The sequence below is a fragment of the Pectinophora gossypiella genome, chromosome 14, assembly GCF_024362695.1.
Source record: "Pectinophora gossypiella chromosome 14, ilPecGoss1.1, whole genome shotgun sequence".
NCBI lineage: Eukaryota > Metazoa > Arthropoda > Insecta > Lepidoptera > Gelechiidae > Pectinophora > Pectinophora gossypiella.
In genome coordinates this window covers 7,058,933-7,086,047 of record NC_065417.1, presented here as the reverse complement: position 1 = coordinate 7,086,047, position 27,115 = coordinate 7,058,933, and the positions used below count along the sequence as shown (strand labels likewise).

At 38.8% G+C, this 27,115-nt stretch overlaps 2 protein-coding genes across 2 annotated transcripts; one reads left to right on the top strand and one right to left on the bottom strand.

Moving 5' to 3' along the window:
- Window positions 1-1,757: 1,757 nt before the first annotated feature.
- Window positions 1,758-10,571, top strand: LOC126372608 (F-box/LRR-repeat protein 16). Its single transcript, XM_050018424.1, has 7 exons — window positions 1,758-1,935; window positions 3,222-3,888; window positions 3,977-4,099; window positions 4,413-4,581; window positions 6,322-6,517; window positions 7,064-7,212; window positions 9,340-10,571. The coding sequence occupies exons 2-7, from the start codon at window positions 3,310-3,312 to the stop codon at window positions 9,486-9,488; spliced, it is 1,365 nt and encodes a 454-aa protein (XP_049874381.1). The 5' UTR covers window positions 1,758-1,935; window positions 3,222-3,309; the 3' UTR covers window positions 9,489-10,571.
- A 2,061-nt stretch (window positions 10,572-12,632) lies between these two features.
- LOC126372607 (puromycin-sensitive aminopeptidase) lies at window positions 12,633-24,920 on the bottom strand. Its single transcript, XM_050018423.1, has 12 exons — window positions 24,428-24,920; window positions 23,386-24,347; window positions 22,872-23,061; window positions 22,157-22,270; window positions 21,719-21,853; window positions 20,895-20,987; window positions 19,944-20,093; window positions 18,735-19,012; window positions 15,724-15,943; window positions 14,401-14,523; window positions 14,058-14,285; window positions 12,633-13,807 (listed from the first exon to the last, which is right to left on the bottom strand). Exons 1-11 carry the CDS (start codon window positions 24,788-24,790, stop codon window positions 14,073-14,075), a joined length of 2,841 nt encoding a protein of 946 aa, XP_049874380.1. The 5' UTR covers window positions 24,791-24,920; the 3' UTR covers window positions 12,633-13,807; window positions 14,058-14,072.
- Between the last annotated feature and the right edge of the window lie 2,195 nt (window positions 24,921-27,115).

The window sequence follows — 27,115 nt, the reverse complement described above, 5'->3', positions numbered from 1 at the left end:
CCTGTGCTCCTTGTAGAGTTTTTTCAGAAATTCTACAGAGTTAACATTTCTTCCAGGGTACATGTACTGTGCCCATTGCTCACAACTGAAACAATAAATTAAAATATAACATTATTTCATTATGTTATTATGTTATCAACAGACAAATAACTAGGTTAGATAACTGACAATGGAAATAACAAGGAAATCAATTGGTGTTAGCACATGTTTACTTACCGAACTAGGTTATTGGTGCCAGGCTTAAGAGCTCGGAACAATTTAATGCCGTCTTCAGCGGGTGAAGAGCCGCATTTAAAACATTTCCGTTTGTTCTCCTTATCCGACATCGTAGCACATAAAGAGTCACTGCCTCACAAAACAAAACGAAAAAGAGTCGCTGTCTCGAAAATCACTAAAAAATGATGATATTCTGCACGTTATCGGAGGAACAGCAGCTCAACTCGACGATACGGTAAGGAATATTCACGAAATAAAATCAACACCGATGCGTAATTGCGTAGGCGCCGCCATTTTGAAATGAGTGACAGACATCAAGGGATAGGGTTGCCAGTATATTAATATATATTTATTTCCAAAAATTAAGTTTATGTATTTTTTAAATAATTGGCTTACCAAAAAAAAATGATAATTATATAAATGTTTAATTTATCTAACAAAGACTTTGTTTTATTTTTTATATTAGTAAAAAACTCAGTAATAATTTTCGGTATATGCGCCCTGAATTCTACTACTTTTACTAAAAGTCTTTCAGATTATACATGGCCACATTTGTTTTGGCCCCCGTAGGTATCGAGCTCCCCCCATACATTGTTGACACCCGCTGGCAATTTCTGCTTGCTGTTTGTCAATATCACTTACTGATAGAAAAATTAGCGGGCTTCCGTTTCGGTGTTGCTACTTGTGACATTCCATAATTTAGAATCGTGACTCATCGTCACGACACTCCCGACGAACGAAGAATTTGAGGGACATCGTGACGGCGTCAACCAGCCTTCGTCACGACACTCCCGACGAACGAAGAATTTGAGGGACATCGTGACGGCGTCAACCAGCCTTCGTCACGACAAGAGTTGCTAGGCTCGAAAACACATTAAAGCTCCTGGATACCCTAAGGCTGTCTAGCGGAAATTGCTGTTTAGTAATAAGGCCGCCTATCGTGCTTGTGTTTTTGTGCAAAAAAGAATTATTGATTGATTTCGACGCAAAGGCGGAGAAGCAAGGCTTGACTCGCTCCACGCACTTAAAATGAAGTAGCATAGGAAAATATTACGGAAACTTCATTAACAGTGAAACAACGTGTGCGCTCTAAAAGAGAAACGGGAAATCAGTATCAATGTTGCTGAGTTGTCATTGTCATAAAATGGCGGATCGGGGGGGGGGGGGGGGGGGTTTGAAGTTGGATGCGCGACGGACGCGGTTGACATATTCCCCGTCGCTTTTAGACCAAAATCTTTTTGTATGAGAGTGAATCAGCCGTGCAAAGTAGTCAAACAAACATTTTTTTAAATCACGGTTTGACTCCACGACTTTTAAGTAAAGGCGTCATCGCATCGACCGACTATCTGTTGGTTAGTCAAATTGCCTGGTCTATGGGTCTATTACGCTAATAAATAAACGCGCAAAAACCGTGCAGTGAAAACACAATATTATCCAGATAAATATGAATGTCAAAAAATATATGTTCTCTCGTTTCATTACACTATTTCTACATATACGAGTAAGAGAAGAAAACAATTGACGTCAGACGGGAAGTTCATTGAATTCAGTCGGTTATCTTTTTATTAGCAGAAGCAAGCAACGCGAGAATTTTACCTATTTTTCTTAAATAAAATTATAATAAATCTTTACATGGTGCTTAGAAATGAAATAATAATTTATAAATGTGCTGACATTAAAGTGATAATGGTGTTTTTATATTCCGTAAAAGTCATATAGGTTTGTACAAAAATGCATCGATTTTTGTTTATTTCAGCATCTTATTTTTATTTTATGTTAATAAATTAAATATACTTTATGTATTAACACGCATGTAAAGGTTTTAGAGATTCAAACACTCCTTACTTCCTTGAATTTTTGTAATTGTGTCAAAAGTTGTAAGTAATTTGTTGCTGTTCTTTAGGTTGTCTGAATATCATGATTATTCAACAGTCATTCTACTTTTCAAACAATATTGTACGCTTGAAATAAGTTGTCTGACAAAAATAGTGGACAACAACTGTAATGGTTGACATTATAATATAGAATTGTCTAGGAGAAACCCACCACCCACACAAAAATATTTAGTTTGAGTAGGATTTATTAAAACATATTTGTAGTAATATTGAGCAGATATATTTGTACTGAACACCTATAGAAATGACTGTCACATCTTTTAAAATACTTTAAAAGTTTTCTTTGCAAATTTAAATGTAGTTAATGAATTATATTTTCTGAGATTAATTAATTTCCTATTAAAGTTTTTTATCAGTGACTGCAAAAGTAATTTTTAGTCAACAGGTGATTTATTTCTCAGCTGAATACTATGTATGCTAATTTAAGTTAACTACTCTCACCTTATCAACTTTAACCTTTGGACAAGCTCGGGTACAACCTTAACTTTATCTGCTTTTCAATATTTTTGCTCTTAATCTTTAAAATCTGTGTACCTACAAACATTTTTTTACCAGGCTTCCTCTATGTTTTGTGGAATCTAGTCTTGAGTCTTTTAAGGTTTATTAGTTGTTTTACCTAAATAAACTTTTTTATTATAATTATTATTATTAATGCATGAGACTCTTTTGGCAATATATACTCGTCAGTGTGACTTCTAATATAAAAATATAGTGTATAAAATGTATAAAATATATAGCAAAGCAATTTAAAAGATTTACAACAATTTAAATATTTAAAAGAATTGCTTTTTTATTTAAATATGAATTGAAAAAATCAGACTATACTCTGGATCTGGAGTATCAAAAATATTTTTTTGTAACTTAATCAGAATCATCATGAATATGTTGTAGGTCAATATTTCCATGTCTATTCTTGCCTTAGAGTCACTTCCGCTGTATGGAAAAGGGATATCCCTACATACATACATGGCCATTATGGACAGCCTAGCACAATTGAGCGAGCAGGCTTAAAGGTCCTAGATGTTCATTAATCAAATAATTTAAATGGATTAATCAAAGATTGCCATCATTAAAGTGAACCAAGGTAATGCAATGTAGACTTCCTTGCAGCGCGGTGGCGGGTTGCGAGCACGGAGCGGGCGGCGCGGCGAGCTCGGGCGGGCGGGGCGCGGACACCATCCGGCGCGTCAAGGTGAAGATGTCGTCGGTGTCGGCGCAGGGCGTGGTGGAGCGCGCCTCCGCCGAGCTCTCGCGCCGCATCACGGGGCTGGGGCTGCGCGGCCGCAAGCGCTCGCCCGGCGTGGTGGAGCGCGTGGCCAATGCGCTGTGCGGGCCCGCCGCCGCCGCCGCCGCGCCACGTGTGCCGCGCCGCCGCCGGCCCTCGCCCCGCCCGCTCGTCTGGTCGCAGTTCGTCATGGAAGATAGATTTCTAGAGAAATTCTTCCTGTACTTCAACGCGAACGAGCGGAGAGCGCTCGCGCAGGTGTGCAGCAAGTGGCGCGAGCTGCTGTACTCGAGCCCGCGCTGGTGGTCAGGTCTGGTGGCCGCGCTGGACTGCCGCGAGCTGCGTGCCGCCACCGGCTGCTGCATGCAGAGGTTCTACAACTCGTTAGTTAGGAGAGGTATTCGCGGGGTGGTTTTAGTTTCGGCGACGGATGATGATATAAATGAATTTATTAGGCAGTTTCCGTTATCGGCTCACCATATTCATGCCATTAGCTTAAAAGGATGCACCTTAACAGATAGGGGGCTGGAAGCTATCTTGGATCACTTGCAGGTCAGTTTCCGTTCTATTTTAACAATTACATAACATTTCTATCATTATATTTATTCATGCGAAGCTATAAGAATATATTCATTTTTAGGTTCTGTTTGAACTAGAACTAACTGGATGCAATGAAATAACAGAGGCTGGTTTGTGGGCATGTCTAACTCCACGAATTGTCTCGCTCACGCTTACTGACTGCATTAACATTGCTGATGAAGCCGTGAGTACATTACACATTCCTTTTTCTGTAACCTTTAATAAAACTTAAACACGCCTTAATACATTACGCGTCCACTTGACTGGAATTGAAGCGGCCGGACCGTGCTCGAATCGTCGCGTCGTCGTTGTGTGCGGAATCCTATGACTTGTCATAAGACTGGTGTGGGGATGTTCCAAACAAGAAATAGGTGCCGAAGCTCCGGCAGCTCTGGTCCGCTGAAGTGTTTAGTGAATTTAATATTATGCCATTTAAATGAACATACTATCTTTATCCTACCCTAAAGATAGTATACAGTGCAAATGTATGTATGTAGGTCGGTGCCGTGGCTCAGCTACTCCCGTCGCTGTACGAATTCTCGTTACAAGCGTACCACGTGACCGATGCGGCGCTCGGCTACTTCTCACCCAAACAAAGCGCCTCGCTCAGTGTACTGCGCCTGCACAGCTGTTGGGAACTCACCAACCATGGCGTCGTTAATATAGGTAAGTAATAGTTATAACTTATAACATTTTACTTGCAGTACTTTTACCGGCAAGCCTGTATGAAAAATTTTACGAGAGTGGAAGAAACGAAATTGGTGTACCAGTATAACCTACCCCAAGAATTCGCGTCATCTTTTGTATGTTTACACGCAGTAAATAGAATGTGCTCAGCAGCTTCTCATCCTTAACATATCATAAAAGTCGAGAATTTGGTCCACTCTACTAACTTGTTGTATGATGGGCGACCCAGCACTATTATAATGGTTCGTCATATCCATCTTAGAATCTCAAAACAGTACAAATTCAAATTCAAAAATATCTCTATTCAGTAGGTAACATAGTTACACTTTGAATAGTAAATTTTTACATAAAGAACGTCTCATCTGCCTAAAACTACTAAAGCTTCTCACAACCTGCATAGCCGTGGAAAAGAAGCTGCAAGAAAAACCACGGCACAGGCCCTGGGCCCTAGGCGTTCTTTAAAAAAAAAAACAAAATATTGTTGCATGTTGTTTACTAGTGGAGACTGCTGGCTCTACCTACCCCGACAGGGATAACGGACGTGAGATAGGTACCTATCTAAGTATTATTCGACAAATGTGCAGAATTTTGTAGAATAATAAGGAATATTGCACATCTTTTCTTTGAAATGTGTATGAAGATCGTCATGATCTGAAAAGCTATGAAAAAGTAATATTTGAAAGACGTTGAACTGCGGGTGTAGTTATGGTTATAGACGCATAGTTGTGTAACATACTTGTTGTTCGTCGTATGTAGTTCACTAACAAAGCGCCAATTATGACAAGTGTAGTTGGGGCCCGACTAGGCGTTTTATGTCGTGGGTCGTATGTGGATTTAGGTCAACAACTTCTCTGTAAGGGGACTGATAAAGAACGTATGTAACCCGTGTCTTGAAACTAGCGTTTTGATGTAGACCAAAGAAAATAAATAATAAATAAGACATTGTTTGTGCTGCGTAAAAAGTTTGATTTGAAAGACACTGATTTATCTCGGATCCTTTGATACTACGTCACTATGTTCCTGTAACATCATAACACAACATAAACAGCCTGTACGCGTCCCACTGCTGGGCACAGGCCTCCCCCGAGTCAACCGGAGGGGGTATGGAGCATACTCCACCACGCTGCTCCACTGCGGATTGGTGTAACATTCAGATTGTGTGTGATATTTAAAGTAAAAAAACCCACAATAAAGTTAAGTCAAGTTTTCAGACCTTCGACACGTGGCTGTATCCGCTACATTAGTTTTATTATTTTCTAGCCTAGAGCATCGACTGCCCCACTGCTGCTATTTTTCATTTGGCTTAAATGTAGCCACATGATTTCTTCGAAGTTTTCTAATACTCTCGTTACTTCAGTACCTGCGCAAGGGCACACAGACACACACCCTATTTAGTACTTATGTTTATAATTATATGTAACGACGCTTGAAATAAATAACATAACATAAACAGCCTATATATGTCCCACTGCGGTTTGGTGGCGGTGTTTGGGCTAACAGCCCGTGACCCACGACTTAACGTGCCTTCCGAAGCACGGAGTCGTCTTACTTTTTCAGACAATCAGGTGATTCAAGCCTGTCCTTACCAAACAAAAGACAGTTTCACAAGGCGATTTCGACAATGTCCCCATCGGGAATCGAACCCTAATAACCTAACCACTAGACCACCCCATCTTTACGTATTTTCCAAAACACTACAACGAGGTTCTGTTGGCACAGTACACTCGCTGCCAAATCTGACGGTGCTGTCGCTGAGCGGGTGCAGCAAGGTGACGGACGAGGGCGTGGAGCTGGTCGCGGAGAACCTGCCGCGCCTGCGCAGCCTCGACCTGTCGTGGTGCCCGCGCGTCACCGACAACGCGCTCGAGTACATCGCCTGCGACCTCAACCACCTCGAGGAGCTCACTCTAGACCGGTGAGTATACAAAAGTCTAAAATCTAACGGCGCGTGCGGCGGTGTCGTTTTTTGTCCCGCAACAACGGGATTGTTAGTAAACGAGCGTAAATGACCATATTCTTCGCGCCGACACCACGAGCGAACGCATCCGTGATTCACGGACGAATGTGAGCCGGCTATACATTTTTAAACATTTTTCAGTTGCGTGTTACATTTGTTTCTATAACGGCGTCCGTGGTCCAGCGGTTGAGAGTTGTGCTCATGATCCGGAGGTCCCGGGTTCGATTCCCGGTGGGGACAAATCACAAAAATCACTTTGTGATGTCTAGTTTGGATAGGACATTACAGGCTGATCAACTGATTGTCCGAAAGTAAGGTGATCCGTGTTTCGAAAGGCATGTTAAGGCGGTGGTCGCGGTTACTACTTACTGTTGTAAGTACGCAGTCTTTTCTGTCATGTCAGGGGCCTTTGGCGGCACAATATAAACACTGACACCAGGGTTGATGAGGTTGGTCCTTCACCTCACAACCCACACGATAGAAGAATTTGTTTCTATATTGTAGGTGCGTCCACATAACAGACATCGGTGTGGGTTACATCAGCACGATGCAGTCACTAGTAGCGCTGTTCCTGCGCTGGTGCTCGCAACTACGGGACTTCGGCGTGCAGCACCTGTGTGGCATGCGCTCCTTGCAGATGCTTTCTTTAGCTGGTCAGTCATACTTGTCTATTCACACGCACATGCATTATACACTTCTCATCAAAAAAATCGAAACACTTCCGTTTTCATTGTTTCTGTCCGAATTTAACACAAAAAAGAATTCATACGATGAAAAAAAATACATAAATGTATAGCTGGCAGTTTGGCCATTACAGTAATAAGCGAAAATTCTAAATTCAAAATTAGAATTTCATTTGTTTATCTTATAAACGAAATGAATCACTGTTTTGAGACAAATGTGTGTTTAGGGTTGGAGTACATTTAGCGTTTAAAAACTAAAAATTGGCGCCTATCCTTAAACTTTTTGTTTTTTATTTCAATACTGTGACTTTGGGACGTCTGAAAAAAGGTTTTTTTTCTAAAACGTATGGATACTTCGCCCACAGAAGCCGCCCAAGTTGTGGCATTGCTGGATTCTGGCCTTAGTCAGCGTGTTGTGGCTGCAAGACTGCATCTAAGCCTGTCATCTGTTCATAGAGTCTATAAACGTTATCGGGAGACTGCCGCGCCGTTCAGGATCTGGCAGGAATCGGGTCACTTCTGAGCGAGATGATCGATTTATTGTAACAACTTCTTTAAGAAATCGACGCCTTAACGCTTATCAACTGCAGCAGCGGCTTCGTGTTGTACGAAGGGTGGCTGTAAGTGACTCTACAATTAGAAGAAGGTTGAAGGATCGTGGACTGGTACCGCATAAGCCAGCAAATGGGCCGAAATTAACTGCAGACCATCGAAGAGCGCGCCTTAACTTTGCACGTGAGCACCTAAATTGGTCATACCTACAGTGGAGCAAAGTTCTCTTTTCTGATGAGTGTAAAATTATGCTGTATGGTAACGACGGAAGGAACAAGGTCTACAGAAGAGACGGAGAACGCTATGCACAATGCTGCATTGAAGAAAAGGTCAGCTATGGTGGCGGTTCGTGGACGGTTTGGGGAGGAATCAGCGCCGACGGTAAGACAGAGCTTGCTTTCGTGTCTGGGCCACGTCTGCCTGCACTAAACTGTCATCGGTACGTCGAAGAGTGTCTCGAGCCTCATGTGATGCCCTATGCACATTTTATTGGCAACGGCTTCATATTCATGCACGACAATGCTAGGGCTCACACCGCGGGCGTCGTACGAGATTATCTTAACGAAGTCGATATCTCTATTATGGAATGGCCAGCAAGAAGCCCGGACATGAATCCCATTGAACATCTGTGGGATGAATTAAAGAGACGAATTCGAGCAAGAGATCCTGCCCCAGAAACACTTAGCCAGCTGCAAGATGCAATCCAAGAGGAATGGGACAATATACCACAGCATGTGATCGTAACTCTCATCCGATCGATGAAGAACCGTATGGAAGCAGTAATTAGAGCTCGGGGAGGGAATACAAGTTATTAAATAAACGTTTTTTAGCTTTTTTTTCATTTACGTGTGTTGTTTTATCCATTTCCTTTATACTCCATACGGAATAAAAATGACTCATTTAACAAAATACGAAACCTATGAAAAATTCATTTAAATTTAGAACATTAACATTAAGATTTGATAAGCTCATATTACTCACTATTAAACGAAATTTAACATTTATTCCTAAATGTACACATTTTTCTGATAATCCTGACAAAACGTAAACTTGCAAGGTGTTTCGATTTTTTTGATGAGAAGTGTATTTCTAGCTTAAAGTGTCCCCCTGCCGGGTAAAGGCTGCCCATTGTTTTCTATCCTTCTCTGTCCCCAGCCATCTCATTCTACTCTTTATCAAAAACATCCAGGGTCCCCTCGCCAGCACTTCCTAGGGCTGCCTCTACCTATTCTCATATATCTCGTTCTCGTCTCTATTGTATGTATTTGCGTCCAAAAGATGCCCGTTCTGTGATTAATTTCACTCACAGATAGTTTTAGCCAATTAATGTTTTATGAAGATAATTTATTTTCAGTTTTACAAGTCATAACTACTATATGCTCTTTGCATGTTCTATTATTTTAATGATACCTGGAAGAAATCGCTTTGAGCGTTAGGGTCATCAATCGGAAATCGATCATAATATAAAAAATCCGCTCCCATTGCCACTCCTGTGTGGAGTTTTGTGTTTTATTTTCTTTTGACGCGTTCGAATATATTTGAAAGGTTGCCCCCTCCTGACGTCGGGTGGGCTGTCGAGCCTCATCCAACTGCGGCAGCTGCGCGAGCTGGAGCTCACCAACTGCCCCGGCGCCTCGCCCGAGCTCTTCGACTACCTCCATGAACATCTGCCCAGATGCGTCATCATAGAATAAGATACACACTTCTAACGTCGCAAAACGTCAACAACAGGATATGACCTGATTACCAATATTCCGTCGCTCATTTAAATGATGTGAAGGTCAAATACGATTGAGATGTCTACACCCAACCGCTAGTCGTAATAACAATCGTGTTTATTTTTTGATATTAGGAATTAATTATGTACCTAACACGTTTTGTTTATGTCCGTGATACTAGTCGGTTGCGTTTATTGAATTTTTACTATGTTTGCGTCGTGGTGTCACGGTGTAGTTAAGTTTAAATCTAAAACGTGGTGGCCCTTAGAGTGAAATAGATGTATTCATCAATGTTACATGTATTTAATTCCCTGTAGGTCAGCCAGTTTTGCTGAAAGTTTCGTAAGATCCCAAGCATTTTCCTATTTTAAGTGGAATGTTTTTAGAGCTTTGTTTACGTAACTATTTTCAGGACCGCTTTATAGTTTGAATCATCAACTTTTATCATAAGTGGTTTTATTTTGAAAACAATAACAGGTTTACTTTTGTTTTCTATTAACAACTCGTAGAGAAGGCGTTCCTAAGTGTTTGCTCAAATTATTTGATATGTCATTTCGGGAACAGTGTTTAAAACTTTAGAGTATATTATTACTTTGTATGTTTTAAATATATGACTACTATACATGTTTACGTGTATAATGTAGCGCGTTTGATACGCTCGTGGTCCAGGACACTGGTGTACAGTGGGTATGTTGGTATGCCTGCGCATATTGTTGGCTCTGCATGAAATTCAATTGTATTACAACACCCGTCTATTAATATTTTCAAAGCTTTTCTTGCGAATAGCATAATTTATAGGATTTATATATATTGATGTATTTTTGTGAAGACTTTCTTAGTGATATGAATTCCAATCAAGCAGTCCGGTTGTCAAGAATTAGTTTGTAGGATGTATTGCATTTTATTACTTTCCATAAGTATACAATGGAATGTTCGTCTTTCTAGTCGATTTGACTTTTTATTTTCTTCCTATATAAGCTAAGAAATAACCCCTTTTTATAGTTTGACATCTTTTCACTGTACAATTATTTTGTTTATTACAGATCTCAAATTTCATAATATTTTGTTGTGTTTAAAACGGAAATATTCTAGTCAAGTATGAATACGTTGCGTTCATAACACTACATCGTCGTTCTAGACATTATACTATCATCAATAGTTTTGTTCATCGTAGTTTAGTCAGACTTAGAATTCTGGAACCTAGACTTCACGTTGTTATATAGATACTGCATTGCTGCTCTTACGACGGTGTTGCTAAATACGTAGTTTAGATTAACTACAGGAGTTTTGAAATATCTTTGAGTTAGCTTCAGCTATCTGCTTCGGAACATTACGGAGCGACGTGATAGCACATTTTGATTTACAATTATACCGTCCGAATTAGCAAGTATGGTGTGCGTGTGTGTGTTGTAATTTATGAAAAGTATTCTAACAAATTTCCTTATACATTGGTATTGGTGCAGATTCCAGTACACACCACTTAATTTTATTTTAAGTCACACCTGTCATTTTCTTATCCGCCGAAAAGGAAAGGGACGGGTAATCGACACGCATAAAATTTATGGAACACAATTTCAGGCAGACATTTAAAATACCTTCCCTAAATTTTATATTGTCTAATAATCCGACAGAATTAAGTTGACAGCACACGTCAAACAGTGTATTTTAATCGCTCGGGTTATTCATTCATTTTAAAGTTAACAATTGCCAATCTTCCGTCCCTTTCCTTTACAGCGGATAAGAAAATGACGGGTATATCTATAAAATTTGGAGATGTCTGCAGGAATCGGAGCCATTATTACACGTACGTTATGAGGTAGCTATTTATTTTTCCCTGTTATATGTTCAAGTGTGCATTTATATGAAATGTAACGAGGCGAGACGTTTAGCACAAGAAGCCTAAGAGAGATGTATGTTATGTAAATATGAATAGGCTGGTTGACAAAAACAAGTGAAGGACACATTAGTTATACCCCTCTTAGACTAACAGTACACCTAACTATAAAATTTAACTTCGTAATAATACATAATGTAAAGCATAACTTTAATTGTTAATAACAATAAAATATATTCTACAAAGATTTGTTAATTCGCCTACATAATAAATCAGATATTTGGTTGTGGTATGCTGTGTCACTCAACATACACGTGTTTATATTGTGGCAAGTTGACATTGGATTTACATTAGCAGACAGCTGTGCTGCGCCTAATGCTATAATATAATTAACATATAACTACTATGTATTGATTTAAAAATGCCTTTCACTCGCAGGAGATATTATATCATCCATGGCGTCACTAAAACAAAAAACTAATGTTATTAATGCATGGAATTTGTCAATTGAAATTCAAAGTACTTTATTAATAAAAGTGCTGTGGGTGATATAAGAGATCCACACTTTATGTAAATAATAAATTATCAAGATGTAATATTAGTGTAATATATAAATTAAAATTGTTGAAGAGATCTAACTTCTCCATTACTATATAGCAAGCGGTTGTAATGAAATCTATACAAGCAATACACTGTTGAGACTACAATTACTTGATAGTAAATTAATTTTCACTTTTGTGACAATATTTTCACAAAATGTGTTATTTACTCATCGCTAAGCCTATAAAGTGTATTTATTATAAATATACCGGAAATATTTTTGTACAGTTTCAAAAAAGAGTCAAGTAAATTTTTGATGTTCTTTTTGGCTTGAATGTAGACAAAATTGACATTTGTGTCTCTCTACGTAAGTTTAATGTTTGGCTCCTATTTTCTCGCGTCGTGTTTGTTTGTCAATTTCCGTGTGTTTCCATTGCACGTGCTAGACTCCTGATTGGCAATGTTGTGTAAGTATTTATTATTACCCATAGTCGAATTTAGTAATGACACCCGATTTGTACAATACTAAGTGAGATGTTATAGTGCAATATAGATGTACTGTTTTAGTGAGTGGTTTCATTTCCGTGCGTTCGTGGCAGATTCTCTACCACTCATCCGATACATGATTTCTTTATCATACAATTTCGAATTGTTTTCTTTTTTGAGAATTATACAACCAATACACCTTTCATCGTATCAATATTTTGGGTAAAGCGGGGCAAATATTTGATAATTACAAACACCAACATTTTTGTACGATTTATTGCGATAACACAGTCTTACAAACAAGAATCCGCGATGACAACAAATAGACACTAACGCATAAAGATGGTAACTTCGAATTACTTTAGCCCATACATCACAATTTTGACTGAACTTGCACATAAGCAAGCAAGTATACAAGTACCTAAATTATTACAAAGATTATTAAGTTTGCTTATTGCACGGTTATTGAAACTATTTAGTACTTACAATTTTTATAGAAAATGTAGGTGTTAGTGTCGAAGAAGCATACGTTAGACAAATTACTATACCTTCCTTACGGTATGAAACAAAACATAAATGAATGCACTCAGCACCAATATTACATCACACGTAACATTATATAACATAAATTAAAATAATATTTATACACATTTACATGATAGCTTGTCCTTTGTAGTTTCAATGAAAACCGAAGTATATTGGTATTAATGCTCGCTCATAAACACATATATGTCATCAGGCTGATTCGCTAGTGGATTAGTACTAACAAGATCAGACCAAATAATAAGCCTAGACATAGCCATTCAATACAAACAAGTAGGTATGCAGTGTTTTGTTGATACAAGCAACGCACACGTGCGCAATCAAATGTCTATGGTGGGTAATAAATATAAAATTACATTGATTATATCTTTTCTAGAAATAGTCTCAGGTTTGATTTCGCATGTGTGCGACCCGAGTAAATAAACAAAGCTCTCTTTTAATCCAGTTCGCTCGTTTGTAATAAATGACTATGTCTTGACTGAACATGTGGTGTATTGTATACTAACAAGTGTATTAAAAGTCGTAAACGGTATCGTGGTAAAAGGCAAATGGCTAAAAATCTTATTGAACAGGCAGGCTGTGATAGTAATATTGTCAATGTTATTACGTACATATATGGAAATTCGCACTCTAACCACAGCAAAATGTACTGGGCAAGCCAACCACGAAAATAAAGTTCTTAAACAGAGCTTTACCTACTTCACTATTCAAATGCGTATACTCGGTAATGTACTCATAAATACAATAAAGTAAAATATAATACAAAACTCCCGTAAAATTTACAATAAGAATGTCATTAAAATAAATAACGCTAGCGCTAGTTAGCCACGTCAACTCCGATTGAAACATAACAGTGGATTTCGTTGTAGTTTCAGTCTTGTGTCATTTGGTTCTGTGAACAAACAAAAGATGCTTGTAAGTGAATAAAACCTTTATAATTAGTCCATTAGTTAAGAGATTTAGAACTGGTACTTTGTTGCAAAAAGATTTAGGAGGAAACTTAGCATCAATGTTGCTATGTTGGATAAACCACATCTGGCCGCATCGCAATGTATTTTCTTATGCTTCTATCCTTTTCTGTGACTCAGAATCATCATTTGCTAGAGTGAGATCGTCGCGAAGAGGTCGGAGTGCATACATACTGGGGGCTAGGTGTGTCAGTGGTAGGACTGCAGGTAGGCGGTGGAGGACGCGAGGTCGCGGCGCAGCCAGGTGGCGTTGAGGCGCACGGTCTCGAGCGCCTGCTGCACGGAGCGCTCGGCGCCCGGCGACTGGTGCGTGCGGAAGAACTCCTCGATGTCCTGCGCCGCGGCTTCCGACGCGAAGTTCTCCGTCGTCGACTTCACTAGCCGGGCGATCAGGAACCCACCCTGGGTGAGGTACACGGATTAACATAATGTTAGGTATATTTGCATTTAACCGACTTGAGTCTAGATTCTAAGACAAAATTAACCTGAACACATAGAGTATCAATATAAAACAAACCTGGTAACGATCCATGAACTGCTGCCAGTGATCCTTGAAGAACTGCCACGCAAGGTCGCGCCCGTTGCGGCTCCAGGCGACCGACATTATCACGAACACCGTGTCTTGAGAGCGCACTTCATCCTGAAATAGATATAAATTAATCATACTTCTCTGCTGAACAACATAGCCATTACGCCTGTATCCCCGAAGGATTCTCTGTTGAACACTAGAGTTAGTTGGAGTAAGATGATCGTGCTTCAGAAGGCACGTCAAGCCGTTGGTCCCGGCTACTACTTACTGATGTAATTACGTAGTTATTACATTACATGTTATGGACCTATGGCGGGCGGCTCAATAATAACCCTGAAACCAGGGCTGTTGAGGTTGGTCATTCATCTCACAACCCACACGATAGAAGGAGTTAAGAAAAAAAAAACATAAGAATGTGTTCACTCTACACGATGGATCATCATAACATCGAAGGAATCAAAATTAATTTAATTAGTAAAGAAATTGCGACGCTTGTACAAATTTTGGGGCGCAATGAAGAAAGTGTTGTCTCTAAATCTGTTGTACTATAAGTATGCTGATCAAACCGAGAGGATATCTAAATTTACAAGGTCACTCCTAAATTCATAATACTCTTCAATAACAGGAAATGTCGACAATGGCATACCGTGTCGTAGATTAGATAAGAATGATGATGAGAAACGACCTTGCCACGTATATTCGATCAGAGGAGATATATAGCACACTCCACCGCGCTACTGACAACATAATCATGTATGATGGTCGAGGGAAGAACCCGAGTACGCCTAAATTGGTTAATGAAGTACGCCTAAGTTTCCAACTATAAAAAATATAGTCAAATCAGTCACTTTTTACTATGGGTAATTTACAATGGGGAAATTACAATGGAATTTGTATGAAAAAGCAACCTATGACATAGAAAAACGTGATAAAATCTCACAAAAATGCACATTTTACTTTATTAAATAGAAAAAGAAAATGTTTTTTATCACCTTTAGATTTCTTTTTATTTAGTAATCATAATTTCATAATTTAACTTTGACCTAGGAAACCCATGTTGTCGAATTCTGCCATTCCAGATTCGCCATATAGGCGGTTATGTTATTATACTACGCAATCCACCCAATCAAGCGTCAAGGACACATCGAGATCGGGACAATCGACACTATTAGACTAGCTTGAGATACGTCCCACCAATTTGCTATTAGACTACTCTGATCGCCGCGAGCTGTCCGATGCCTTGACGCATTTGGTAGGATCGATTGGCAAATGTAATAACCGCTACTATATGAATTATATAAGAAATCATACCGAGACAGCAAAGTCGAGGACTTTCTTGAGCAGCTCAGTGTCTTTGACAGCGCCGAGCGCGCGGCTGATGCGATCCTTCTCCTCGTGCAGGTCGGCGGCGCGGTACAGCTGCAGGAACCGCTCGAACGTGGCCTCGTCCGCGTCCGACAGTACCGCGCGGTAGCACGCCGAGCGCAGGTCCGCTGGTAGAGTGCACGCGCCCGATGTGTGCTTCTCGAACCTGATGATTTTGTTTTTTTTTTAATATTGGTCAAGCATCAACTACGCCTGATGGTAAACATAGAGAAGCCCTAATTACAGTAGCAACTGAAAAGCAACGCAATGAGTCAGTTTCGAATCAGTTGCGACTACCATACTGGGCTACTAGGAGCTTCTTCACGCTTCGCTTAAAGGACCCCATATTGTAAGAAGGAGGGAACACTTGAGCCGGCAACCCGTTCCACTTTTTAATGGTGCGGCAGAGATAGGAGTTGCCGACTTTTTTGTGCGCGATAGAATTTCTTCCACGGTAAAGCGGTGGCATCGTTGGCCGGCTCGTGTGGTCCTGTGACGGAAGAGGGAGGGTGGCATTTTGACACATAGTGGGATTTAAAAATGAAAGGGTTGTGTTACCACCAATTTGCGGTCACGCCGTTTAAAAACAAGCCTTGTTTAGTGGCAGTGCCAAGAGAAGCCTTCCCCAGCATCACTTTTTTTGTTATAGCACTTAGCGAAACTCTGATTTCACCAATAAAATTAGTCGAAACTTGTCGCTAAATATATTGGCGATCAATAAATAAAAAGATATTCTACTTTTATTTTGATATGCAATAGTCCAGGAACCAATTCAGTAAATGTTAACATTGAATAAGGCTCAAAACCACGAAGGTGGCGAATTTGGTTTGGAAGCTCGTAAAATAAAATATACAAATGAATAACGTTAAATAAGAATTGAATACTATCGAGATCAGTTAGATGTATGTATACCTAAAATTTATAATTTGAAAAATAAGTTATTTTAAATAATTTAAAAATAAATATGTGTAAAAAGTCATTTCGGGAACGCGTCCAAAACAAAAAATTCCAACTTCAACTTACGTTAACAAATAGTAAAATCGTAAGACGGCGACCATCAGAATTACAAGCGCGAAATTTCGAAAACGTCATTTCGGGAACAGTCATTTAGGGAACGTTCCCGGAGATGATGACGCGTTCCCGGATTGACGTAGTGGGTTCTGATGATATGACTTTTCATAGGTGAATTAATTTTGAAAAAATATTTTGTTAAAACTCAAAGAATTTATTTTGTTTTCAGTAAAAATGAAACGAAACGAAGACGAGAAAAAGAAGAAAACTTAAAAAATAACTTAAAGAAAATAGTTCATCTTATGTGACATTTGAACAAATTATAGAGATAACACCTACACCGTCACTGAAAGTTGAAAAGAATCGCGAGTATTACCATTTTACGTCTAATTTGAGAATGTTAATTGTCTTATTTTCTTGAGGCTATTCTATTATTGAAAAAAAAGTTTATTGTAGTACTGTTGTTGTTTTGTAGTTTAAAGTGCAACATTTAATTCGATTATTTTCCATGAGACTATAATTAAAGACTGATCAAAATTAATACGCTAGGCATAGTTTAAACTAATTCAAAGTTGAGTTTGTGATTGTAACAGTTAGTAAAGTATTAAGAAGAGTTTTGTTACCAGTTTCCTTTTTATAATTTCCGAATTCTATATTTTTTGGTTATAATAATATACCAAATAATATTTCTAAACAAGATTAAAGAAATCACAAAACTAAATTTTCGTATTTATTACTCAAAAATACCTTTACCTGTAAGAAAATCCCAACAGCATCATTCAGTGAACACCTTAGTCATTCCGGGAACACGACAGCATTTTCGGGAACTCTACTTTTATTTGCCTTTATAATACTAATTTCAAATATTATTGAACATTTAAATATGCACTTACAAACATAATAAAGTTATTATTATAGTAATATCTAATTTTACTTCTCAAGTCATCTAAATTTTGCTATATTTTGAATTTGGTGCTTGAAATTAAAAAATTAGCTACTTTTTAATTTTCAATTTGATAATTTTTATAAATATCCATGTTTATTCAGCGAATTTCTATTTACATTTAAAAAATATAGTAAAATGCAATTAAAAATGACAATATTTTACTGCTTTCTGTAAATATTATATTTAAAAATAAATATTTAGTTACGTTCCCGAAATGACGATTTTTACTGCCGAGTTACCTTAAAATCGCTTCAATTTGAAAAATTCTGAAATCTGTGCGCGCCCCTTTTAAATATGTTAAGTTTAATAACTAATAAACCATTTCTACTTCTTTATTTGGCTATTGCTTTTAACATTGTATGCTCAAATTGCAAACCTGAAATTCGCCACCTTCGTGGTTTTGAGCCATAAATTCTAGGTGCATACTAGTTTATTATGTAATGTGCATTTAGATAAAACATGACACATAACACATATAATAAAATCTTCTTCATAGAGACAGGTAAAGTACCGGGTCTATTATTGCCATTCAAGTTCGTAAATAGTGTCATTAAATTGACGTACATCAAGTGCCTTTATGAGTAAATAGTTCAGTTTAATAGTATTTCGTGATGCCTCAACAAATAAAACGAACAAGCACACTCATTATGTACCTTTGATAAGATACAATTGCTCATATATGTGTATTTGTTTTGTATAACTCAGAAAATCCTCATGCAATTTACTAAAGACAAATTGAATGTGATTATTAATAATGAAATGGTAAAACATAATGTTAGCATGACACGCAAATTAATAAGCAAAATTGCTTGAAAAAATTCGCCCTTGAATATGCGCATTGCGACGTAGCGCTTGTGGCCTTGGCAGCACCCGACACAATATGGAAAAGTTTCTTTTTAAATAAAATATGAGATGCTCTTGAAGGAGATTGGCAAAACTAATGTCTGGATAGAAAAAGAGGCTTTTGCACAGCACTGGGGCACGATAAATATCAACTTACCGGCTCTTAGCTTCTTGTATCGTATCAGGGTCTTCGAAGGTGATCATTTTATTAAGCACGAGGCTCCGCAGTAGCGTATCGAGATGGCTCTCCTTCTCCTCAGCGTCCCAGCCCAGGCGACGAGTCACGTTGGAGAACAGTTTCCGCCCGTAGTTCTTGAGTGGCTTATCTAACGCCGTGTGCGAGAACAAAGCCTCCAACTTCGACAAACAGTTGGATATGGATGACCACACCGTGAAGTTCGTCTCGTTGCTGAACGCTTCCATCAGTTTCAAAGACTGAAATGTGAAATATCAGCCAATCAATTTCAAAATTCTTTAAAACTCTTGAAGCCAGTCTAACATGATCAAAATTCAATCTCATTTTTCCTTTAGACTTATTTTCCTTTAGTTATGACAATTTTTAAAAGGGTAGTTTCCAAGTAATCAAAATTAGTCACATTTTACTAAACGTCAAAATGCGACATTACTATGCAAATTGTATGAAAAAATAAGTTAAATAGAAAAAAGAAAACTTTTTTTGTCACCGATATGTCTTTATTCAGTAATCAAAATTTCATAATTTATCTTTGAACTAGGAAACAACCCAATTATAAAAGTACGGCTTTTGACTGCTTTATTGATGACGTCACTGGCCTGTACTTCCATACAAATTCCATAGAAAATTTTCGTTTTGACTATTCGAAATAAGTATCTCATTTGATTAAGTTGTCAAATAGCCTATTTGAAATATAGAGATAAATGGCAAGAACTTCCAAAGAGAAATATCCATCCCATGACGTTACTAAAACAAGAGAGGAGGTATGTAATTTCTAATAATTCCATGTAGGTAGGTACCTGACGTGTACCCTTCACCTCCGCTTTCCACCACATATGTGAGCACTAATTTGCATTAGCGAAATTAACCATCGCCAACTACTCGCTGTGTGTTCATAGAAAATTTTACTTACGAACATAAACTCATCATCTAATGAAGTGGCAGAGCCACAAGTAATAATCGAATCAGGATCATTTATTTAACGTAATTATCATGGATAAACTTGTTGAAAATTAATAATCAAAGTTAGTAGTCGCAACATGAGTCAGGGGCCTTTGGCGGCTCATTAGTAACCCTGACACTAGGGTTGATGGGGTTGGAAATCCACCTCACAACCCACACGATAGAAGAAGAATAATCAGAAAAAAACTTGCAGCCACTAAGTTGACTCACCTCAGCGGTATGAGTGAGTCCGGCCTGGACGAGGGCGAAGCAGTCGTCGAGCAGCCCCAGACGATCCAGCGGAGGTAGCGAACCGTCGCGCACCGCCGTCACCAGCTGCGCCAGCATGCACGGCGGGTAGCGGGTACGGTAGTACTCCACCTACATCATACATTACACATTAACACACGCAGTTCCTAACGGGGCGGGAAGCGAGTCGATTGCCTCGTTATGAGCGACTGCCCATATAATGAGTTAGAAAGGCTGAATCCCTCTGTCGTCATCTATAAATACATGAAATATATTCATACATTACAAAATCCCTATACAGTAAATTAAATTTGATTTAAAGCAAGGTGAGTTAATTAACTAATAGTACGTCTTTAACTTACGACACAGCCCGGACACTTATAACAAAAATCTTGTTTTCACACAGATGCAATATGTATACATACATAGATAGTCAATAGTCCCACAATAGTCTAGTTATTACCCACATCTGTAACCTTTTATTTTCGCATGCCATGATTGTTACCTGTTGTGTGTACCTTAAAAAATAAATAAATAGTCCACGGGCGCTCCCCCTTACTTCGAATTGCTATTTAGACTAAACTCCTATGCAGACCCAGATCCAGAGGGGGTGAGGTAAAACAAGCTCGGCGCCCGATATGATTTGGTGCGGGGCAGAGTTACTGTTATACATATTATTATTATTTATTCTATGCTTACTATATAAGCAAGAGATAGAGTTAGGCTTAGAATGGTCAAGTAAAAAGCAAGTGCAAGAATGGGATAGAGCTAGTTCCAGAACTGTAGTCATGAGCACTATCATGTACCCACTTTAGAACCCTTTCGCACTATCATTTTGGACATTTAATGAGACTTACGGTTTAATTTGTCAAAAAAGTTAATGTGACATGGTATCAAAGTGTATAGTGACCGTACATACAAACAGTAACTTACCGTGCCAGGATTGAGTTTCACCCATGAGCTCTCGGCAACATTCTCCAGGACGACTTCTTGGGTTCTTTTCTCCAAGACGGTAGATAGCGCGATCTATACAACGGAAACATTATGGACTGTACTAGTTATGTAAATATAGTCACTAAATACATGTTATGAAATATCGTGTGAAGATGAATTACCGTGGGTGTCGGATAATATGAGGTTTCGGTATGTGGAGCTAAATATGTATAACTGTTGGATAACATTTCAGAACAAGCATCGCCATTTTTTACTACTTCGCGTGGCTTACAGGTTCACGGAGTATAGACGAAAGTACCTAATATGTTAAAAGAAAATTAGTGCCGTCCCTCACTTACAATAAGTGCAAGAAAGAGATAGAGCTAGTTGTAGCCCTATCAAATTAGGTTGGTGGTTGCTCAAATCGACACTATTATTAAACAAAATAAAAATTGATACAGTTACATAAATCTACTCATATTTTTACATGAGACTCATGATAATGACGATCCTTTTCAACTTCAAAAGGGGATGCAGGTGGAGTCTGCGCGGAAACTACTTCGCAGCTGCAGCAACCAACGCAGGTCAATTTCCCTTCCGATACAAGCTGTTTACACAAAATATTTGTGTTGTTATTTCTAACTACCTTAAGGAAATATTGATAAATCGCTATCACTACAGGAAATACAAAAAAATGGACCAATGTCAACTGAAATCTTGACACAAATTGCATTCCTACAAGTGAGATAAGATACTTGTAACACTTGGATTTGTTATGACAGCATTACCTTGCTTTAACCTTGTGATAAAATATTTCTAGTTACCTTAGCTGGATGTTCTTGGGTGGAGATAGTGATAGGAACCATCCACAGTGAGTCATCACACTGGCTACCATCTGCACAGAACTTTTGTTGTGTCAGAGTGAGGACTCGATCAGGTCCTCTTTGTTCAGATGTCACCTAAAAATTAAACATTTGTGAAGAAAAATAGTATTGTATGATTTTCAGATATGTTGATGTATGAGACAACAAAAAAGGAACTGTTATACATAGTCTCCTAATAAATGCAATCTCTCCTAAAAAATTAGCAATGACTATGACACCTTTGTTAATAAGTTCCTTAGTAAATATAAGTCCATTGTTACAGTTGTTGCACCTTTAAAGTGCCATTGTTGAAGTGGTGCTATCTTTTTTTTGATTGAATTAGAAGGTAGGGTATTTCAATTTCTCTTGTTTATAATTATACTATATTGATCTACAGACCTGAACCATAGGGAAGCCCATCTGCTTAGTCCATGTAGACATCACAGCTCCTACAGGCTTCTTTGAAGCTTCCTCTAGTGCCGCCCACAAATCTTCAGTGAAAGTATTTTTGTACTGAAATAGAGATTTAATATTTCAATATGTCTGGTACAAAACGGTAAGATATACAGTATAGCCTAGAGATTCACATACAAAATGAAAAATAAGATTGACCACCAGAAACACCCCCATGTATGTTCAGCAATTATTTACAGTTTAGGAGAGATGGCCCATATTCAAGATTTTCTGCCTTACTTCAGTTGCTATCCCTTTCTGAATAATTATTTTATTTTACTTCATACCTATTCCTAACGAAGTGGACCATTAGCTAAAAAAAAAAATTGTTACTTAAAATCATGTGCAAGTCAGCAAAGCAAAGGTCATCAACCCCTGAATAACACAATGCTACTTAGCATTATACTATGCCTTACATCAGTCTTAATGTGATATCAAGTGATATCAAGCATGATATATCATAAAATATGTACATAAAAACCATCCAAAATCTACTTTAAATTTTAAAACATATCACACTATGAGTAGGCACTATATAGATTATTGTATATGTGCTGACAGATTCAAGGTAAAATCAATAATGATATGGCAGAAAATAATGCAGCTGAATATATATTTATGCTAAAGACAAATGCAGTTATTTACTGAATATAATGTTTACCTGATGTCTGGTAAGATAAATGTTCATTCCTTTACGGAAGTCCTCATCACCAATGTATCGGTGCAACATTCTTATCACAGAGGCCCCCTTGTTGTATGAAATGTCATCAAAAATCTCATCAATTTCTGATGGATGACCAACTGGTACTTCAATAGGATGGGAGTTCTTCAGACAGTCCAATTCTAGAGCTCTGCAATTGCCAATTGAAACATAAACAACAAAATTAACAAATAAATAATAATTTATCGACAAGTTAACAAAACATTTATTTAAATATTCATATTCATAATTGCATACTTAGAGAATGACTACAAACTATTCTGTTTTAGCTTTTGGTAAAGTTCCAAAACTGTGTTTTTGTAAATAAATGCAAGGCAACATGATAATTATAATTGAAATCTGCAATGTCATTATATACCTAACATAGCAAATATTTAAGTGAGTTTTTACAACAAATAATAATATAGCGTCCAAAAACAAACAGTGAATTATAGTGAAACATAATGAATCTTACCTGATGTAAGTCTCAGTAACAAATTGAGTCCAAATATCATATTCAGGAAACAGATGATTCACACACAGGAACTCAACAAAAGATGCATAGCCTTCATTCAGCCACAAGTGAGTCCACCACTCCATTGTGACAAGATTACCAAACCACTGATGTGCCAGCTCATGTCCAACAACTAGGGCTATCCACTGCCGCCTCACAGCAGATGTATGCTCCTCATCCACCAGCAGACAAGTCTCCCTGTAAGTGACCAGACCCCAATTCTCCATAGCTCCAGCTGAAAAGTCTGCTATGGCTATCAAATCAATTTTTGGCAATGGATATGCTATATCAAAATACTCCTTATAATAAGGAAGCACTTTAGCAGCTACTTCTAGAGCAAACATTCCCTGTTTACTCTTTCCAACTGGGGTGTATACACGCACCAACACACCATCACGGGATTTTTTCTCCACATAATCATATTCTCCAACAACCACTGCCACTAAGTAGGTGGACATTACTGGAGTTGTGTCAAATTTCACAATTTTTTTGTCACCATTCGTTTTTTCCTCCTTGACAGGCATATTGGAGAGTGCTACTCTGTTAGCAGGAACTTCCAGTGTTATGTCAAAAGTGGCTTTGATAGCCGGTTCATCCCAGCAGGGGAAACAGCGACGTGCATCGGTCGCTTCGAACTGCGTGACGGCGGCGTAGCGCTCCTCGCCTCCAGGGGTCAGGTACTTGCTTCTGTAGAGACCCTTCATCTTGTCATTGATCTCGCCCGTGAACTCACACAGCAGGGTGGCGTCGCCACAAGGCAGAGGCTGCTCGAACTCGATAGTGGCAGTCTCGTCAGCAGGGCTGACACGGACTTCCGCTGGGCTTTTGGTTGAGTCAGACCCGCCATCGTTATACTGCAACTTAACGCTCGTCAACTCCAAATCCAGACAATGAAGTACTATTTGCTTCGTGCTGTTGACGATCTGAAAGTGAATGCGTCGTTAGCTCAACGCGTCATATGAAAACGACATATTCGCAACGATATGATGAAATTTCCTCTTACCGATACTTTCACTGCCGTTTTTCCAGTAAACGTAAATTTCTCTAGGTTCGGAACAAGTTCCAAATCGTAGTGTTTTGGTACAACACATTTTGGGAGCCGCTGAAACGGTTTGTTTTCGAGCATTGTCACTTTTTCTTTCAAGATCAGAAATGTGGGACGCGCAACAGAGAAATACCGTAATGACCGAGTGACAGAGTGAACTCGCGTTGCAACCGCGCCGATACGAGCCCCCCGCGCGCGCTCTGGCCCCCACTCCGAATAACGGGATTCACTACGTAACAACTTGCAATGGCGGCCAAAATATGAATTTCCAGTCCGAAATGCAAATGAATTACGTATGACGCGCAGTAACGGTAGCGGCATGGAAAGTTGTTATAATCATATGACGTGTGCTACTGCCAGTGAAAGTTTTCACTGCACGTAAACAAATCGCTGCAATTTAGAATTAATTTTCGATTTAGTAGAGTGAGGTTAAAAAAGTGACAGCCTATGCGTGGTGGGTGACAAGGTGATAATATTAAAAAAAATACACGTGTCCAAATTATTACCATTACCGTATTATGGATATTTTACGAAAATCGTTGTAATAAAAGGTTTGTTTGGCATAGCTCTAGAAGAGGTACATTTTATACGGCTACGGAATACATTCAACAGAACTTTTGTTTTTGTAGAATGCTACTTAAACAAATAATTATAGGGTAGACCACAGGGGTAGACTGGTCTTTGGGATAGACAGAGTCACTGTTATATAGTATAATATAACCATATAACTCATACAAGACATTAGACGTCTATACTCTAATTGTTAATTGTAAATAAATAAGATTAAGTTGATGATGCATAGATGGGTGCGCAACCGTAGATGCCCTCTCTCGGATAATGGTATATATGTACAACTACAATACAACTACGATCGGTGCGATTATATATTATAGTAGCTTTATTTAAATACTAGATGTCGCGTGGTTCGCTCGCAGCAAGCTGCTCGCGTGTCTTGTTTTCCCGCCATTTTTTTTACCGAGATAGAATTTGACCAAGACTAAAATAGGTCTCGTGAAATCAAGAAAGTTCTAGGTGCTATAGTTTTGCCAGGCCGTAGGGTGTCTCCCTGATGCGGAGCAGCTATCGAAAACCCAGATGTATTTTCATACTTGACATGACGTTCCGATCACATTCCTATACATCATTTTTACCCCCGAGGCATTTTCAGGGAAAACGAAAAATTTGTATGGCGGCCATCTTGTTTTTCCGCCATTTTGTTTTTTTTTTCACCGGCGATAAAATTTGACCAAGATTTAAATAGGTTTCGTGAAAACAAAAAAGTTCCAGGTGCGATAGTTTTGCCAGGCCGTAGGGTGTCTCCCTGATGCGGAGCAGCTATCGAAAACCCAGATGTATTTTCATACTTGACATGACGTTCCGATCACATTCCTATACATCATTTTTACCCCCGAGGCATTTTCAGGGAAAACGAAAAATTTGTATGGCGGCCATCTTGTTTTTCCGCCATTTTGTTTTTTTTTCAACGGTGATTGAATTTGACCAAGATTTAAATAAGTCTTGTGGAAAAATAATCATTCCAGGTGTGATACTTTTGCCAGGCCGTAGGGTGTCTCCCTGATGCGGAGCACTTTTTCAAAATCTAGAAGTTTTCCCATACTCTCCGGGAGGTCCAGATCACAACCCCATACATAATTTTTACCCCCGAGGCATTTTCGAGAAAAACGAAAATGTTGTATGGCGGCCATCTTGATTTTCCGCCATTTTGATTTTTTTTCACCGGTGATTGAATTTGACCAAGATTTAAATACGTTGTGCGAAAAAATCATTGTTCCAGGTGCGATAGGTTAGCCAGGCCGTAGGGTGTCTCCCTGATGCGGAGCAGTTTTTCAAGATCGAGAAAAATTTCCATAGTCAACGGGATGTTCCGATTACAACCCCATACACAGTTTTTACCAACGAGACATTTTTTGAAAAAACAAAATTTTGTATGGCGGCCATCTTGTTTTTCCGCCATTTTGATTTTTTTTCACCGGCAATAAAATTTGACCAGGAATTAAATAGGTTTCGTGAAAAAAGAATCTTTCCAGGTGCGATAGTTTTGCCAGACGGTAGGGTGTCTCCCTGATGCGGAGCAGTTTTCCAAGATCTGGAAGTTTTCCCATACTCACCGGGAGGTCCTGATCACACCCCCCATACATCATTTTCACCCCCCGAGGCTCCTTCTGGGAGAACAACCCTGTCAGTGAGTCAGTGAGTCAGTGAGTCAGTCAGTCAGTCAGTACATGGGTTTGTAGCTATATATAATATAACTAGATGTCGCGTGGTTCGCTCGCAGCAAGCTGCTCGCGTGTCTTGTTTTCCCGCCATTTTTGTACCGCGATAGAATTTGACCAAGACTTGAATAGGTCTCGTGAAATCAAAAAAGTTCTAGGTGCTATAGTTTTGCCAGGCCGTAGGGTGTCTCCCTGATGCGGAGCTGTTTTCCAAGATGACGATCCGATCACACCCCTATACATAATTTTTACTCCCGAGACATTTTCTGGGAAAACAAAAATTTATATGGCGGCCATCTTGTTTTTCGGCAATTTTGTTTTTTTTTCACCGCCGATAAATTTTGACCAAGATTTAAATAGGTTTTGTGAAAACAAAAATGTTCCAGGTGCGATAGTTTCGCCAGGCCTTAGG

Bases quoted from the DNA above. Each gene is read 5' to 3' on its own strand.
- LOC126372608 (XM_050018424.1), top strand. From the start codon at position 3,310: ATGTCGTCGGTGTCGGCGCAGGGCGTGGTGGAGCGCGCCTCCGCCGAG. The intron at 3,889-3,976 runs GTCAGTTTCCGT...ATTCATTTTTAG, and splicing joins CTATCTTGGATCACTTGCAG to GTTCTGTTTGAACTAGAACT. The intron at 7,213-9,339 runs GTCAGTCATACT...TATATTTGAAAG, and splicing joins GCAGATGCTTTCTTTAGCTG to GTTGCCCCCTCCTGACGTCG.
- LOC126372607 (XM_050018423.1), bottom strand. From the start codon at position 24,790: ATGCCGCTACCGTTACTGCGCGTCATACGTAATTCATTTGCATTTCGG. The intron at 24,348-24,427 runs GTAAGAGGAAAT...ATTCACTTTCAG, and splicing joins AAACGGCAGTGAAAGTATCG to ATCGTCAACAGCACGAAGCA. The intron at 23,062-23,385 runs GTAAGATTCATT...TGGCAATTGCAG, and splicing joins GTTACTGAGACTTACATCAG to AGCTCTAGAATTGGACTGTC.